Here is an 18,258-nt window from a genome sequence, read left to right as displayed (position 1 = left end):
AGTTCCGTTCACTCTGAGAACTGGCTCTGAGGAAGCTGGATCAGTGTCAAGGACTCTTGACATGTAAATGAAGGGTGACTTGGGGATGAGATATCAGCCTCTGTGGAGTTAGTTCAGATGTGGGCAATTCATGTAGAACTCTGAGCTCAAAAACTGCATGAATTTACGTAAAACTCCGTTATCTCACTTTTTAGATTGATTCTAATCAAAACATCATGGCACAGACAGAGAACACAATGGGCCAACACCTTCATTGGCTGTCCCTTGTTGCCCTTAAAAGGGTGGTCGTGGTAAGCTACCTTCTGAACAACTGCAGATTGCTGTAGATTGACCCAAAGTATCCTGAGGAGAGACTGCCACGATTTTGACCTGGAGGAGGAAGATCAGTCTGTGTGAATAGTCAGGTGGATGGGAAACAGGTCAATGTGGAGGAAGAAGATCAGTCTGAAGGGGGAAGTCAGTCATTGGAGAGGGAGAATCAGTGTGGGGAGGAGTGTTGGTCTGAAAAGGTAGGTCAGTCTGAGGGTTCAGTCTGAAGAGGGATGTCAGTTGGAGTTGGTTGGATCAGAACAATTTACTGCAGGTACTGGAATCTGTAGTGAAATCAACAAATGCTGCAGATTACAGTGGGTCAGAATGCAACCATGCAGAGACAGCAAGCTAACATTTCGAGTTTAGATAACTCTTCATCAGAGCTGAAGCAAAGTGTGGAGAGGACAGCATTCAGGCTATGTTTTGGGTGGGGTGGAGGTGGGGATGGGGGTAGTGGGTGTAGGTGCTGATAGAGAAAAGATGTTGATCGTTCAGATTAAGTGAGAATGGCATAATAATGGTGTGTCTCTTGCCAGACTTGAAAGGACAGTAAGTGGAATGGGGAGAGGAGAGGACATGACAAGTTAAATTCTCTAGGCAAAAGTGAGGACTGTAGTTGATTCTCTGCCATTTCCAGCAGAACACCATCACCAAACACATCTTCCCCTCACTCCCCTGCAGAAGGTGCAACACCTGCCGCTTCACCTCCTCCCTGCTCACCATCCAAGGGCTTAAACAGTGTTCAGGTGAAGCAACATTTCATCCGCACCTCCTCCAATCTTGTGTACTGTATTTGTTGCACCCAACATGGCCAACTGGAGAAACCAAACGCAGAGTTGGTGACCGCTTTGCGGAACACCTCCAGTCTGTGTGCAAGTATGACCCCGCCAGTCATTTTAACACCGTGTCCTGCTTGTATGCCCACGTATCTGTCCTTTGCAAGCTGCAGTGTTCCAGTGAATCACAACACAAACTGGAGGGACACCATCACATCTTTAGACTAAATTAAAAATCATACAACACCAGGTTATAGTCCAACAGGTTTAGTTGGAAGCACACTAGCTTTCAGAGCGACGCTCCTTCATCAGGTGATAGTGGAGGGCTCAATCCTAACACACAGAATTTATAGCAAAAATTTACATTGTAATGTAACTGAAATTATACGTTGAAAAATTGATTGTTAAGCCTTTCATCTGTTAGAATACAGTGATAGTTTCACTTCTTTCATGTGTAAATCACGAAACCTTTTTATTTTAAAAAGTTTCATTCTCGGGTTAGGTGTTAACAATGGTGATAGCTAGACAATATGTTGAAGGTGTTGGCCCATTGTGTTCTCTGTCTGTGCCATGATGTTTTGATTAGAATCAATCTAAAAAGTGAGATAACGGAGTTTTACGTAAATTCATGCAGTTTTTGAGCTCAGAGTTCTACATGAATGCATGCAGTTTTTGAGCAAAGTACAATGTAACCCTGCAAATACAAATTCACCCCACAAAATATATGTGTGCACGTGGGTCTTTGTCCGTCTGTGTGTGTGTATGTTGGGGGTTGTGAGTGTGAGAAAGTGTATGTGTGTGTATAGTGAGTGCAGAGTGTCTTAAGTCTGTGAGGGGGTGCATGTGTGAGTGTGGGAATGTGTGTGTCTGTAAGGGTGTGTGTGGGTGTCTGTGTGCGCGTCTGTGTGTCCGTGTGTATAGGAGTGCTTGTGTGTGTGTGTGAGAGAGTGTGTGTGTGTGTAGGAGTATCTGTGTGTGTGTATAGTGCAATGGTGGTCACCTGTAATGTGACGTGAACCCAAAGTCCCGGTTGAGGCCCTCCCTATGGTTACCGAACTTAGCTATCAGCGTCGGCCACTTTTCTCTGCTGCTCAGAGTGTGGACATAGATACCACCATTACGCGTGGGGACACCTCCCACCTTGTATATGGCAGGTACTCATGTGACTCAGCCAACGTTGTCTATCTTATACGTTGCAGGCAAGGATGCCCGGAGGCATGATACATTGGGGAAACCGAGCAAAGGCTACGACAATGGATGAATGGGCACCGCACAACAATCAACAGACAGGAGGGTTCCCTCCCAGTTGGGATGTAAGAAATGGGGAAGTGTGTTGTTTTTGCAGATATAGAAAAGCAAGAGTGTGTATGTGCAGAAAAGGGGTACAGGGGAAAATATCAGCTAGGCAAGCATTAGGGAAATGTATCTTTATCTTTAATGAATAATTGCGGATAATTAAATACTAACTTTAGTGCAGAATTATTAAAGCAAATAATTCTTTTAAATAATAGTCTCACCAAATAGCTGAGACAGCTGAAACCATAAACCAAGCATGAAAAGATACATTGTTAAAACATATGTTCAAGAATGGAATGTACCTATGAACAATGGCAGATGTTACAAGCAAAGTAAAAGAACACCAAGATACAAGTTTAGCCTTATGTCAGCACTTACAGAGGGAAAGGTTGCCAACTTGGAGAAAAGGGGGCAATAAGGGCAGAGCCCAGCTGGGTGGTGGTAGAATACAATAAGAAAGATTGGGTAATGTAAGAGTCAGGAGAGGTGACCTCACGCAGCTCAAAAGTATAACTGTGTACTAGTTTGAATGTTCATTGCTCATTTGCTTCTGCAATTGATGCCCTTTCTTGCAAGATCATAGATCTTGCAACAACTGTCTTGTTTCCAGTTTTGGTGGTCTCGTCTAAATTTTATGATTTTGTTTCTAACAGGGAACACTTCAGTGGTCCAGGACATTCAGCCTCGGACCTTCGGGTGACTATCCTCCAAGGTGGACTTCGGGACAGGCAGCAGAGAAAAGTGGCCGAGCAGAGGCTGATAGCTAAGTTCGTTACCCATAGGGAGGGCCTCAACCGGGACCTTGGGTTCACGTCACATTACAGGTGACCGCCATTGCACTATACACACACACAGACACTCCTACACACACAGACACTCCTACACACACAGACACACTCTCACACACACACACACAGGCACTCCGGGACACACATACACACAGACGTGCACACAGACACCCACACACACCCTTACAGACACATTCCCACATGCACCCCCTACAGACTTAAGACACGCTGCACTCACTACACACACACATACATTTTCTCACACTCACAACCCCCAACCCAGATAGACACACACACACACACACACAGACGGACAAAGACCCACATGCACACATATATTTTGTGGGGTGAATTTGTACTTTCAGGGTTACATTGTACTTTGCTCAAAAACTGCATGCATTCATGTAGAACTCTGAGCTCAAAACTGCATGAATTTATGTAAAACTCCATTTTAGATTGATTCTAATCTAAACATCATGGCATAGACAGAGAACACAATGGGCCAACACCTTCAACATATTGTCCAGCTATCACCATTGTTAACAGCTAACCTGAGAATGCAACATTTTAAAAAAAAGGTTTCGTGATTTACACATGAAAGAAGTGAAACTATCACTGTATTCTAACAGATGAAAGGCTTAACAATCAATTTTTCAATGTATAATTTCAGTTACATCACATTGTAAAATTTTGCTATAAATTCTGTGTGTTAGGATTGAGCCCTCCACTATCACCTGATGAAGGAGCGTCGCTTCGAAAGCTAGTGTGCTTCCAATTAAACTGTTGGACTATAACCTGGTGTTGTGTGATTTTTAACTTTGTACACCCCAGTCCAACACCGGCATCTCCAAATCATCTTTAGACTAAGCACTTTATTGAATCCAGCCTCTGGATTCAATATTGAGTTCAACGTCTTTTGATTGTGAACTAAATTCCATTTCTTCCCTTTCTTTTAGCTGGTTATTAAGTCCTCCCCTTCCCTCCCCCCCATTTCATTTACTGTCCTTTCAAGTCTGGCAGGAGACACATCATTGTTCTGCCATGCTCACATTCCGATCACATAATCTGAACTGTCAACATGGTTAGATCAGTCTGGGGATGAGGTCCTGATGAACTCCAACTCCCAGCAGGCCCCCAGAAGCCTCCAGGTTTCCATGGCAGCGCGGCCCGGACAGGCGCCAAATCCCCAGGATTGAGAGCAGAGAGAGAGAGAGACTGGGCTCGCCCTGTATCGCTGCAGAGAAATCGCCCAGAATTGGGTTCGTCCAGCCCGGCTCCAGAGAGAGAGCGAGCGTAGGCCTCAGAGGCAGGCAGCCGGTGCGATGCGCGGTGATAGGCGGCAAAATGATCCAGAGATACAGCCGGAGGCTGCTGTCCACGCCGCCGGAGATGTGAGTGTGGGGCCGCGGGTGAGAGCCCTGATCTCAGGCCGGAGACTGACCGGCTCCTTCCCTTCAGGCAGGCAGAGCCGCTCCAGTTGTCCAGGCAGATGCTGGCTGCCTTTTCTAGCCCCGCGTGCCCTTTGTGCACCATTTCCCGAGGAGTTGGAGCACCACCACCTTGTCCATCTCCACGATTAGGGATGAGTAACAAACTCTGGCCGTTGCAGCCATGTCCACATCCAGTAAAAAAAGGAAATCTTACTCCGCTTGGTCCAACACCTTCAACATTCATACCCTTCACCAGCCTTGTACCGTGGCAGTAATGTATTCTACCGACTAATGAGGCACATAACATCCTGGGAGGTCTTGACAGGGTAGACGTGAAAGAGGATGCTTCCTTTGAATGGGAGAAAGGTCGCTACTTAAAAATCTGGAAGTCCTCATTTAAAACACAAACGCAGAAGACTGTGATTCTTTGGACCCTATTTCTGAAAAAGCAGTGGAAGTAGAGTCTTGAAATATTTTGTAAGACACAGGTGGACAGATTCTTGTTAAGCAAGGGGTGAAAGGGCCAGGCAGGAATGTAAATTTGATGTTACAATTAAGGAACAGAATGGTCTGCTGCTGGTCCTTGTTTGTATGTACAAGATGCACTGAAGCAACACACCAAAGCATCTCCAATAGCACTTTCCAAACCCAAAAACTTGAAGGAAAAGAGCTGTATGCGATTATTGTTCCTTCAGTGTTGCTGGGTCAAAATTTAGAACTCCCCAACAGCACTGTAAAGGTGTTTCTAGCAAATGAACTGTGGTTCAAGAAGACCTATTTATTTATCTCATAAATAAATAAGGAATAATTGGTGGATTGTGGCAACTTTCGATTTTCAGAAAGCTTCATAATCTATGGAAGAGGTTACATAAGGAAAATTAGACAAAGTGGGATTAGGAGCATATAATAATCTGGATTGAATACTGGATATTGAATATACGACGAGCCCATTACTCATCATATTATCAATTGTTTGGATGGGGGAAATTAAATGTAATATTTCCAAGTTTGTAAATGACAAAAATTAGATGGAAGTGCGATTTGGGAGGAGAATGCAAAGGTGCTTTAAAGGGATTTTGAAGGGCTAAGTGATTGTGTAAATTTTGACAGTGGAACACAATAAAAAGAAATGTAAAGATCTACATTTTGGAAGGAAAAGCAAGAATTAGAAAGTATTTCATAGGAGCGTGAGGGCTTTTTGCATCAGACTCGAAACATGGATGGTTGCCAGACCCCGACTGAGTTTCTCTGGTGTCTGAAGAATCAAAGGAAAGGAGGGGTTGTGGTGTTGATGTGCTTGTGCCCGTGGGTTCATGGAGACCCAGCAAATTCCTGCTCATCTTAGTGTAATCTTAGGATCCTCAGGAGGGTAGATGTTCGCACTTGTGGGGATCGTAGTTGTAGAATAAGGCAATAGTGTTTTGAAACCAACTTGTGAAGGAACTTATTCCAGGGCAAGTGCATGTGTAGGATTGTCAACCTCACTGTTATGGAGAGAAAGGAGGGAGATAGATCTCTTAACTATCAGGACGGCGAGGAGCTGGCACAATAAAGGAGTTGAGGCTTGGGCACATCAACCATGAGTCTATAGAATGGCAGGGCAAGTGAGAGGAAAGTTATGGTCGGCAAGGTGGCTCAGTGGTTAGCACTGCTGCCTCACAGCGACAAGGTTGGATTCCACCCTCAGGTGAGGGTTTAGAGGGATATGGGCCAAATGCTGGCAAATGGGACTAGATATTTATAGGATATCCAGTCAGCATGGATGAGTTGGACTGAAGGGTCTGTTTCCATGCTGTATGTCTCTATAACTATATGAAATGATGAGAGTTACGGAGGTTTTAAACTTAAAAGCATTTTGGGTGGCCTTGTTCCTGCGTTCATGATAGTTAGCATGCAGGTACAATAAGCAATTAAGAAGATGAGGTATGTTGGCCTTTATGAAAAGAGGATTTGAGTAGCAGAGAAAAGATGTTTAACTGCAATGTTATTTGGAGGCTTGGTGAGTTCATTAGAGTAATGTGTACAGTTTTCATCTCCTTACCACAGAAAGACATACTTGCCAGACAGGATTTATAACAAGAATTAACTAAAATATTTGTTGAATGTAAGGTCTGCCCAATGAGGAAAAGTAGAAGACTGAAAGGTGATCTTATTTAAACATGGCAGAATATTTTACTGGGTTCATTGGGTGAAGCAGAAAGGATGTTTGCCCCAACTGGGGATCAAGAGTCAGGGATACAGTCTCAGAATAAGGTGCAGACCTTTTTGGACTGAGATCGGAGAGATTTCTTTACTCGAGAGTGATGAATCCTTGAAATTCTGTTGCCAAGATGCTGGTGGACATTCCACATTAAAACCATTAAATTATGTGGGAATTGTACAAGAAAATGGTGTTGAAGTATAAGATCAGCCATGATCTCATTGACGAGCAACATGGGCTCGAGAGCAGTCGTGCCCAAGCCATTAGTGAACCTTTTAACTGAAGTGATCTACTCTGGTCTCCCTTCCCTGTTGATATTTTTAATCAACCTGTGGGACCTGTTCTGACATATGTCCAATGCATATGGATCTTGAACCTAGACTTTTTGGCCCAGAGGCAGGAACACTACTACTATGCTTGCATCCTTGCATATTCTCCATTTTATTTCTGATAATTGAATTATTTAATTCTCATGATTTTTAAAAAATATTTTCTAATCAGCCTGGTAGGACATTGGCATCATGAATCCATGGTTAGTACGTTTGTGGATGACACCAAAATAGGTGCTATAGTGGAGAAGATTGTCCAAGATTGCAAAGAGATCAATTGGGTCAATGGGCTGCAGAGTGGCAGATGGAGTTTAATTTGGATAAATGCAAACGAACAAGGGCTTATACAATTAATGGTATGGCCCTGGGTAGTGTAGAACAGAGAGACCCAGGGGTTCAGGTACATAATTCTTTGAAATTTACATCGCAATTAGACATGATGGGTCAGAAAGTGTTTAGTTGAAACTTTGAATATAGGAGTTGGGATGTCACATTGAAGCTGAATAGGACATTGGTGAGGCCTTTTCTGAAGTACTGTGTGCAGTTCAAGTCGCCCTGTTATAGGAAGGATATTATTAAACTGGAGAAGGTTCAGAAAAGATTTACCAGAATGTTGGTGGGAATCGAGAGTTTGAGTTGTAAAAATAGGCTGGAAATTCTTACATTGGAGCATAGGATATTGAGGGGTGACCTTTATAGAAGTCTATAAAATCATGAGGGGCATAGATAAAGTGAATGACAAATGTCTTTTCCCCAAGTTCAAAACTAGGAGGCATATTTTTAAAGTAAGAGGAGAAAAATTTATAAAGGACACGAGGGGCAAATGTTTTACATACTGGTACATGCGTGGAATTAACTGCCAAAGAAAGTGGTGGATGCAGGTACAGTTACAATGTTGAAAAGACATTTGGATAAGTATATGAATAAGAAAGGGCATGGACCTAACACAGACAGGTGGGACGAGTTTAGTTTGGGAACTTGGTCAGCATGGATTGGTTGAACCAAAGGATCAGTTTCCATGCTGTATGACTGTTTGACTCTGACATGCGACTGAATGATTTTTCCACCACAAAGTCATTGTGACTATTTTTGTTTTGAACTATTAACCACCACCAGTAATCATACATTCAGCCAAATAGAAGTTGACATGCAACTCATGAATCTTTTATTTCTCCTGAATTTTTATCCTTTTGATCTAATAAACTGCAGCTCTACTCAGTGTAGTTATTCGCTGCTGTAGGTGAGGGAAGCATTACTTAGATTCCACAACTTAATCAAAAATGTATTTCATTTTCTCAGTGCAGAAATGTCTTTCCAAATTCATTTGTTGGAGATGAGCATCTACCTCAAATTTCCATTCTCAACATTAGCATCTCTAAACGTCACCTTGAAATGTGAGAGTTATTTATGACACACTTGTTTCAAGTGGAGAGGCTTTTTAAGAAAGAGACAGAATTTCAGTCATGAAACTGGAGCTTGAGGACCATAAACTTAAATTTAAATGATAAATTGATGGAGACACCACCACTCAAATTCCTCTCCAAGTACACACCATGCTGGTTTGGAGTATTCCTGTCCTGTTGAACATAGAACATTACAGCGCAGTACTGGTCCTTCAGCCCTTGATGTTGTGCCGACCTTTGGAAACAATCTGAAGCCTATCTAACCTACACTATTCCATTCTCATCCATATGCCTATCGAATAAAACCCTTAAAGATGGTGAGTCTACTACTGCTGCAGGCAGTGCGTTCCACGCCCCTATTACTCTCTGAGTAAAGAAACTACCCCTGACATCTGTCCTATATCTATCACCCCTCAATTTAAAGCTATGTCCCCTTGTGCTAGCCATCGCCATCCGAGGAAAAAGGCTTTCATTGTCCAATCTGTCTAATCCTCTGGTTATCTTACATGTCTCATTTAAGTTGCCTCTCAACCTTCGTCTTCTCTGTAACGAAATCAGCCTCATGTCCCTCAGTCTTTCCTTGCAAGACCTTCCCTCCATACCAGGCAACATCTTAGTAAATCTCCTCTGAACCCTTTCCAAAATTTCCACATCCTTCCTATAATGCGGTGACTAGAATTGTATGCAATGTGGGCGCACTAGAGTTTTGTACAGCTGCAGCATGATCCCATGGTTCCAAAACTCAATCCCTCTCCTAAAAAGCTAACGCATCGTATGCCTTCTTAACAACCCTATCAATCTGGGTGGCAACTTTCAAGGATCTATGTACCTGGACACCAAGATCTCTCTGCTTATCTACACTTTCAAGAATGTTAGAATTAGCCCAGTACTCTGCATTCCTGTTACTCCTTCCAAAGTGAATCACCTCACATTTTTCTGCATTAAACACCATACACCACCTCAGCTGTAATGTACAACATCCTTCTCTACTGTCCACAACTCTACCGACCTTAGTGTCATCTGCAAATTACTAACCCATCCTTCTATGCCCTCATCCAGGTTATATATACAAATGACAAACAACAGTGGACCCAAAACAGATCCTTGCAGTACACCACAAGTAACTGAACTCCTGGATGAATATTTTCCACCAACCACCACTCTCTGTCTTCTTTCAGCTAGCCAATTTATGATCCAAACCATTAAATTGCCCTCTATCCCATGCCTCCATATTTTGTGCAATAGCCTACCATGAGGAACCTTATCAAACACCATTGATGGGTTAAAATCTTCAATCTCCCTTTTTAATAGGACACTGTGTCTCGATTCCCCAAAGACTGCAAGCAGTTGAAGAAGGTAGCTCACCACTGCCTTCTTCTGGACAATTTGGGATGTATAATTAATGCGAGCCAGTAAATATGACATGAATAACTAAAAAAAAGTTGATTGCCTATTTAGTGCAGTGGCTTGTAAAGAGAGAGAGACCAAGCTGCCAAGTACATCAGACTAGAAATGAGGAAATGCAGGAAAGCCGACACCACATATCATGTTACTATTTTTATCCAAGTCTGTCTTTAGCATAATTAAAAAAAATGTATGTTTGCAAAGGGAAAGAAATATCAACTAATTTTGTTGTAAAAGTTAGTTTGTATTTTCACAGACAAAACCTATTGCATCACAGTGTTGAAAATCATCCACTGCCGGATAAACTAGAAGAGTTTTCAACACCATCTCCTATCACCAGTGTTGAGGATGTTGACTCCACCTGTAGTTGGTATGGGCCTTGTTTTTTCCATCTCTTTTGTACTTTCATGGCATGTTAATAATGAGTTAATAATTACTCCAGGGAGCAGTATTTGTCTGTAGCAATTCATTCGTTAGCCTCTTAATTTATTAAATGGGTGCAAGTTCTATTTGTGCAGTGTCACTTGGACTTGAGAGTCTGAGATTGGATTTGAAGTCTGTATTGATGGAGCTTTCCTCATGAATGATTTAGTTGGGAACCCCAGCATCCTCATTCTATACAAGGGAGACATCAAGCAATGCTCCTCATTGTTTTTCTGTACAGGGAGAGAATCTTACATGGTGTCTGGTGAGGATCACAAGGAATGGTTTGATAACCTCATGTAGCTTGAGTTGTCAATGGGTGGAGGAGCAAGTGCAGCAGATATATGAGAACACCAGCACTTGCAACTTCCCCCTCCAAGCCACTCGCTGTTCTGATTTGGAACATAACACTATTCCTTCTGTGTCACTGGAGCAAAGTCTCAGAACTCCCTCACTAATAACATTGTGGATCTACTTGTACCACTTGGATTGCAGCATTTCAAGAAGGAAACTCACCACCACTTCCTCAAGGGCAGCTAATGATGGGTAGTAAATGCTGGCCCAGCCAGCACTTCCCATGTTCACTAAATGAATAAAAAAAAATATTGGTCACTATTTCTTTCATAGTTCTGAAAGGTAACATCCCAAGTCTTGCCATAATTCGCCCTGCACACCTTGAGATTTGCACATCATAGCAAATACATTAGGCACAGGGAAAAACACTTCATTGTGAGTGCTTTCAAGGGATTAGTATTTAAATTCTGCAAAAGATTCATTTTAATCTGTTGTCAATGTGGATGTGCAGAAGGAAGCTGTGTCCCAACATATGTCAGTGCCACTGGAGTGGGGGCAATTTCTGACAGGGTAAAAATAGCTCAAGGTGTAGATTGAAGCTCAAGGAATTTGTTCTCCTTGAGGGAGGTGAGGGAAACATTACTTAGATTCCACAACTTAATCAACCCTATCAATGAATGTAACTTGAAAACATTAGTGACAACGATTATTCTACTTCTATGAATGGAGCATTTTTTTTTTCCATGATATAGGTATATATTTATACGTATCTGATATTGCAGTGAGTCCGAGATTTCTGATGACACCAGTAACCAACCTTCACAGGATGATTTTGGACATCATTGGTCCGCTGCCAACAGTTACACGGGAACCAGGATCTCCACTGCCTGCAGCTCTACCTTCTCTTGGGGTGACAATGTGAGTTGTGCTCTTCCAAGCATTTATCCTGCACGTTGAGTGAGTGGGTTCCCTTGAGTATTATAGCAATGTGTCCTAAAACAGGACAGACTTGTATGCTGCTTCAGAGTGTGGAGCTTTTTGCCATACACTCTCAGAACAGCACCATTCTTGTTAAATTGCTGATAATTTTCAGTGATGAAATTGCATGCAATCTTTTCCTGTGTATTTCACCTTTCAGGAATTTGAGAACACAACCTCCCAACAGGTTCAACAAATGCTCTGTGAGATTGATGAACTTCTGTTTGAAGATAAAACATGTTCTCATGTGCAGAAGCTGGAGAAGGAGTGTCAGGAATGGAAATGGAGGTTCCCACATTTTCGGTAAGGAGAGAGCGCTGATGATGTGTTTCTGTTCTCTTGCAACAGAGAGGATATCAAAAATAGTTTGATCCCCATTCTGTACTCCCATTGTCTTCATATTGGTTCCTGAGGCATTGAGTTTCCTTAGGATATCTTTTCATGATTGATTGATACAAAAACAGACCATTTGGATGAATACTTGTGTTAATACTTCACCTTGAATCCCTCCTCTTCTTTTCAATGGCAGACTGTCTTGGAACAATCTGGAGCATAAGAAAGTGCTTCATGCTGAGATTACAACTTAAGTATCTCTTTTGTCGAGACTTTATCAACTTCCTTACTGCTCTCACCCCACACCCAGTATTCCAAGTGCTCCCAGTTTATGGGATATTTTCTATTCAGTCTGTTCAGAAATAGAAACCACTGCCTGAGAGGGTAGTGGAAGAATGTGTTCTTGCAACATTTAAGAAGCATGTGGACAAGTACTTAAAGTGCCAGGGCAAGTCAGCTGTGGATCAAGGAAAAGTAAATGGGATCAGTATAGTTTGGTGTTTGTTGGTCAGCATAGACGTGGTGCGCCAAAATGCCTGTTTCTATGGATTATATGGATTTCTCTGGAGCAGATGGGACTTGAACTCAGGCCTCCTAACTCAGAAGTGGGGACATTAGGGTCGTAGAATCATGCAGGTTGGAATTAGATCCTTTGGTCCAAATCATCTGTGTCGACCAGACATCCTGATCTGACCTAGTTCCGTTTGCCAGCATTAGGCCCATATCCCTCTAAATCCATCCTACCCATCCAGATGCCTTTTAAATGTTGTAACTGCCCACCTCCAATGCTTCCTCTGGCTACTTGGTACATACATGCACCACCATCTTGGTGAAAAAGTTACCTCTCTGGTCCTTTTTAAATCATTCCCATCTCACATTAAACCTAAGCTGTCTAGTTTTGGACTTACCCATCCTATGGAAAAAAAACCTTGTTTACTCCTCTCATGCCCCTCATGTTTTATAAGTCTGTATAAAATCACCCCATAGCCTCTGATCCTCCAGGAAAAATATTTAGCCTATTCCTATAAATCAAACTCTGCAGTCACAGCAATAGCCTTGTAAATCTTTTCTGCACCTTCTCAAGTTTAACAACATCATTCCTACAGAAGGGCCACCAGAATTTTACGCAGTATTCAAAAGTATTATCATTGCACCACAAGAGTCCTTATTCCCAGTATGTTTCTTTTTTAAATCAGTTCAGTGATGTTAATGTACAGCTCGGGCACAGGTGAAACTTGATCCCAGGCCTCATGGCTCAGAGGTAGGGACACGACCACTATACCACAAGTGTCCTTGCTCCGAATATATTCCTGTGTTCTACTAATATCTAAATGACCTACCAATGGAAATTTGTGAGCCATTTGCAAAGTTTCCCTTACACATATTTTCAAATCAACCTGTTGAAAGATGTTATCACATACCTCTAGAACAGGTGTCCCAGATATCCTGCTCCAGATTTGGGGACACTACCACTGGAGCACAACAACCCTTGCTCCCAAGGGCTCAGACAATTAATAAACACCATCTGTTTCTTCTTAACCTGAAATGATGACATTAGCAACTTTAACAATATAATTAATCAGACATTAACATAGGTTGAATTAGAAAGAGGGAATATGGTACAGTGGTGGTGTCCCTACCTCTGAGCCAGGACATCAAGGTTCAAGTGACAATCTGCTGCAGAGGTCTATAATAACATCTCCTAAATATGTGATATGAAATATAAAATGTAGGCTGCTAGTTGTTGGCAATATTAGTGGGAATGATGCTTATTAAGGAATTAAGTGTCTCCAAAAGAAGAGGAAAGTTTGGATGGAAATGTTCCTCACCTCTGATTTAAGTCTTACCTTCTCCAGAGGTGTGGTGTAATATCTCTGAACACAGGCTGATTAGAAAAGACCTGGGTTCGATTCCAACCTCGGGTGACTGTCTGTATGGAGTTTGCACATTCTTCCCATGACTGCGTTGGTTTCTTCCTGGTGCTCCGGTTTCCGCTCATAATCCAAAGATGTGCAGGTTAGGTGAATTGGCCATGCTAAATTGCCCATAGTGTTCAGGGATGTATAGGTTAGGTGCATTAGTCAGGGGTAAATATAGAGTAATGGGTTTGGGTGGGTTACTCTTCGGAGGGTCGATGTGGACTTCTTACGGTCGAAGGGCCTGTTTCCACACTTTAGGGATTCTAATGGCACAATGGTGGTGATCCCTACCTCTGGGATTCAAGTCAACCTGCTCCAGAATTATGTAATTTCATCTCTAAACAGGTTGATTAAAAAATATCTCGACTAAGTTAGCCAAATATCTGTTGGTGGAATATGGTAGAATCAAGGGATGGAAGTTCCTACTCATGTGAGCAGCATGGAAAAGTTTGAAGACTTGGAAAAATGTCCTATTTTTTTCTTTAGGGTAATTTCTGAATCTTGCTCATGAGCAGCAAATACCTTATTTCCATGCATTTTGCATCTCATTATTAACTCATCTCACCTCATTCCCATGTGGTTCCTAATTCTCTCCTCCTTCCATAAGAGGAGTGGGAGATGGAGTTTAATTTAGATAGGGTAAGTCTGAGATGATACACTTTTAAGGAAGAATATACAGTTAATAGCAGCATCCTGAACAGCATTGATGTAAGGGGGGATATTGGGGTTCAGGTCAATAGCACCCTGAAAGTGGCCACTCAAGCAGACAGGGTGGTGAAGAAGGCATATGGCATGCTTGCCTTTACTGATTGGGGAATTGAGTACAAGAGTCAGGATGTCATGTTGCAACTTTATAAGACTTTGGTTAGGCCACACTTAGAATATTGCGTTGAATTCTTGTTGCCACATTACAGGAAGGGTATGAAGGCTTCATAAAGGGTACAGAAGAGGTTTACCAGGATTCTGCTTGGATTAGGGAGTATGTGCTATAAGGAAAAAGTAGAAAAACCCAGGATGTTTTTCTGGAGCAGTGGAGGCTGAAGGGAGACTTAATAGAAGTGTTTAAAATTATGAGATGTACAGAACAAAGAACAAAGAAAGTTGCACCATTGCAACAGGTTCTTTGGCCCTTCAAGCCTGCGCCAATCCAGATCCTCTATCTAAACCTACCACCTATTTTCTAAGGATCTTTATCCCTCTGCCCATTCATATATCTGTCTAGGTACATCTTAAATGATGCTCTCATGCCCGCCTCTACCACGTCCGCTGGCAACGCATTCTAGGCACCCACCATCCGCTGCATTAAAGAGCTTTCCATGCATATCTCCCTTAAACTTTTTCCCTCACCTTGAACTCGTGACCCCTAGTAATTGAGTCTCCCAATCTGGGAGAAAATAATCCTAACCTACTCAACCTTTCTTCATAGCTAGCATCCTCCATACCAGAGAACATCGTGGTAATGTGGTGACCAGAACTGTAAGCAGTATTCCAAATGTGACCGAACCAAAGTCTTCCACAACTGTAACATGACCTGCCAACTCTTGTACTCAATACCCTGTCCAATGAAGGAAAGCATGTTGAATGCCTTCTTGACCACTCTATCGACCTGTGTTGTCACCTTCAGGGATCAATGGACCTGAACACCCAGATCTCCCTCTACATCAATTTCCCCCAGGGCTTTTTCATTTACCATATAGTTCGCACTTGAATTGGATCTTCCAAACTGCATCACCTCACATTTGCCCAGATTGAACTCCATCTTCCATTTCTTTGCCCAACTCTCCAATCTATCTATATTCTGCTGCATTCTCTGACTGTCACCTTCACTATCAGCTACTCCACCAATCTTTGAGCCGTCTGCAATCAGAGGGCATGCATTTAAGGTGAGGGGGGAAATTCAAAGGAGATGTAAGGGCAAGTTTTTTTACACAGTGGTAGGAGTCTGTAACACACTACCAGGGATGGTAGTGGAAGCAAATACAATAGAGGCATTTAAGAGACTTTTAGATGAGCAAATGAATATGCAAGGAATGGAGGGCTGTGGACCAAGGGCAGGCAGAAAGGATTAGTTTAATTTGGCATCATGTTCGGTACAACATTGTCAACGAAAGGGCCTGTTTCTGTGCTATACTGTTCTATGTTCTGAATGTGAGGTGTTGAATTTTGGAAAGGTCAATCAAGGCAGGACTTAGACACTTAATAGAACAAAGAGAAATATAGCACAGGAACAGGCTCTTCAGCCCTCTAAGCCTGTGCTGATCATCATTCCGAAGCTAAACTGAAAAAACAAATCATCTGCCCTTGTTCGGACCGTATCCCTCTATTCCCTCTCTTTTTTCATGTAACCATTCAGATGCCTCTTAAATGTCAATAAACTATTTCCACCATCTCTTATGGCAGTGTGTTTCAGGCTCCATCACTCTTTGCCTGATAATCTTCCCTCACATACCTCTCTTCAACTTTCCCCCTCTCACCTTGAACCTATGCTCCCTTGTAATTGAAAGTTGAACCCTGGGAAAACGCCTCTGACTATCGACCCTATCTGCCTCTCATAATTTTGTAGATGTCTATCAAGTCTCCTGTCAGCTGCTGTCTTCATGGTAAAGTCCTGGGGAACGTTGCTAAATAGAGAGACCGTGAAGTGCAGCTTGATATTTCCTTGAAAGAGGAGTCACAGGTCGACAGAATAATGAAGAAGGCGTTTGGTACATTTGTGTTTATTGGTCAGTGCATTGAGTTAACGAGTTGGGAGGTCATGTCGTGGCTGTACAGGACATTGGTGAGATCACTTTTGGAATACTGTGTTTAGTTCTGGTTTGCTGTTATCAGAAGGATGTTGTGAAACTTGGAATGGTTCAGAAAAAAAATTACAAGAATGTTGCCAGGCTTGGAGTGTTTGAACTATAGGGAGAGGCTGAATAGGCTGGGGCTATTTTCTCTGGACCGTCAGAGGCTGAGGGGTGACCTTACAGAGGTTTATAAAATCATGAGGGGCATGGATATGGTGAATAGGGTAGGGGAGTCTAAAGAGCATGGGTTTAAGGTAAGAGGAGAAAGATTTAAAAGGGACAACTTTTTCACACAGAGGGTGGAGCATTTAAAAGGCATCTGAAAGGGTATGTGAATAGGAAGAGTTAGAGGGCTATGGGCCAAGTACTGGCAAATGGTACTAGATTAATTTAGGATGTCTGGTCGGCATGGATGAGTTGGACATGCTGTACATCTTTATGACTCTATAAGAAATTGGACAGCAGCAAATTCCAGCACGTAAGTCGGAGCAGGTCTGGCGTCAGCAGCTTGCCATTTGCTTCACCGGGTTTTCAGACAACTCTTCATTGATCATGTTGGTACTTTACCAGCACCATTCTTCTCCACCTTTTATACTTAAGTGGACATGATACAAACAATAGTGAGAATTGTAGTCCATGGATCTTGGTGAGATACGTGTGCAGTGCCAAAGCTGAAGTGAATGGTGGCTGTGTAAGCTTGAGGTAGCAGGGAGAATGTAGTGACACTTGTCCGTGACGAGCACAGAAGATCATTAACCTTATTTCTGCACTGCTATGCATTGAGTTTCATCCAGGACACTATACTAACCTGGGCCATACCCGAGTCCAGTGACTGAGTTTGGTGGCATGGCTTGCTTTGCTACCCACCACTCCATCCACCTATGTTCATATCAGCAAACCGAGGAGAAACTTGCTTTTCTGGACAACTTACCTCAGAGGAACAGTGCAGGATAGTTCCTGGCTTGCTGTATCTGAGCTGCTATGGAGCTGGGCTTGAAATATGGCATCATGATGGATGTCACCATGAGCACTTCAGCTTCTCCCTGCTGCACAATTCCAAAAGAAGGGCACTAAAGAAGCTGGTTGAATAATTAATTAAGTGAAGAACACAAAATTGCATAAAGAAAATTTATATGGGCCACAGTGGACCACCTGCCGTGAATCTCACCCAGGGAAACATGGCCAAAAAATGGTAAATTTCAGCTCTAAATATGCAGTATCCAAATGCATTCTAAATGTTCATCTGATCAGAGATAGCCAACATATATTTGTAAAGGGCAGGTCATGATTGAACAGGTACCAAAAATAATCAAAATGGTTAACAGATTGCTGGCCATTATAGCCAGGGGACTACAATAGAAAGGGCTAGAAGTCCTACCTCAGCTTTTTAAATTCTGAGTAGAGTACAACACTAAAGATTTACAAAATTAAAGTACTACTTCTATTTCAAAATCACCAAGAAGTATTTGCTCATAAAAGGATGAGAGTGGGATCAAGAATCTGGATGTTTAGGAAGTATAATATGTAAGCACAAGGACAGGAATGGAAAAGGGTGTATTTGATAAAAGACAGTTGCTAATTGAA

The 18,258-nt window shown here is 42.4% G+C and overlaps 1 protein-coding gene across 2 annotated transcripts in view; it reads left to right on the top strand.

Moving 5' to 3' along the window:
- Positions 1-4,231: 4,231 nt before the first annotated feature.
- LOC122541738 (primary cilium assembly protein FAM149B1-like) overlaps positions 4,232-18,258 on the top strand; it is a 204,747-nt gene continuing 190,720 nt past the window's right edge. For both annotated transcript variants that reach the window (XM_043678630.2, XM_043678629.2), the window contains exons 1-4: positions 4,232-4,563; positions 10,195-10,308; positions 11,438-11,573; positions 11,794-11,936. In XM_043678630.2, the coding sequence (XP_043534565.1) occupies positions 4,517-4,563; positions 10,195-10,308; positions 11,438-11,573; positions 11,794-11,936 (440 nt within the window). In that variant the 5' untranslated portion in view covers positions 4,232-4,516. The remainder of the gene's footprint in view (positions 4,564-10,194; positions 10,309-11,437; positions 11,574-11,793; positions 11,937-18,258) is intronic.

The sequence above is a fragment of the Chiloscyllium plagiosum genome, unplaced genomic scaffold (genome assembly GCF_037043375.1).
Source record: "Chiloscyllium plagiosum isolate Xiang-an unplaced genomic scaffold, Cpla_swu_hap1 HiC_scaffold_43, whole genome shotgun sequence".
NCBI classification, from domain to species: domain Eukaryota; kingdom Metazoa; phylum Chordata; class Chondrichthyes; order Orectolobiformes; family Hemiscylliidae; genus Chiloscyllium; species Chiloscyllium plagiosum.
The sequence above is the reverse complement of the archived record's forward strand: the minus strand, read 5'-3'. Positions and strand labels throughout refer to the sequence as shown.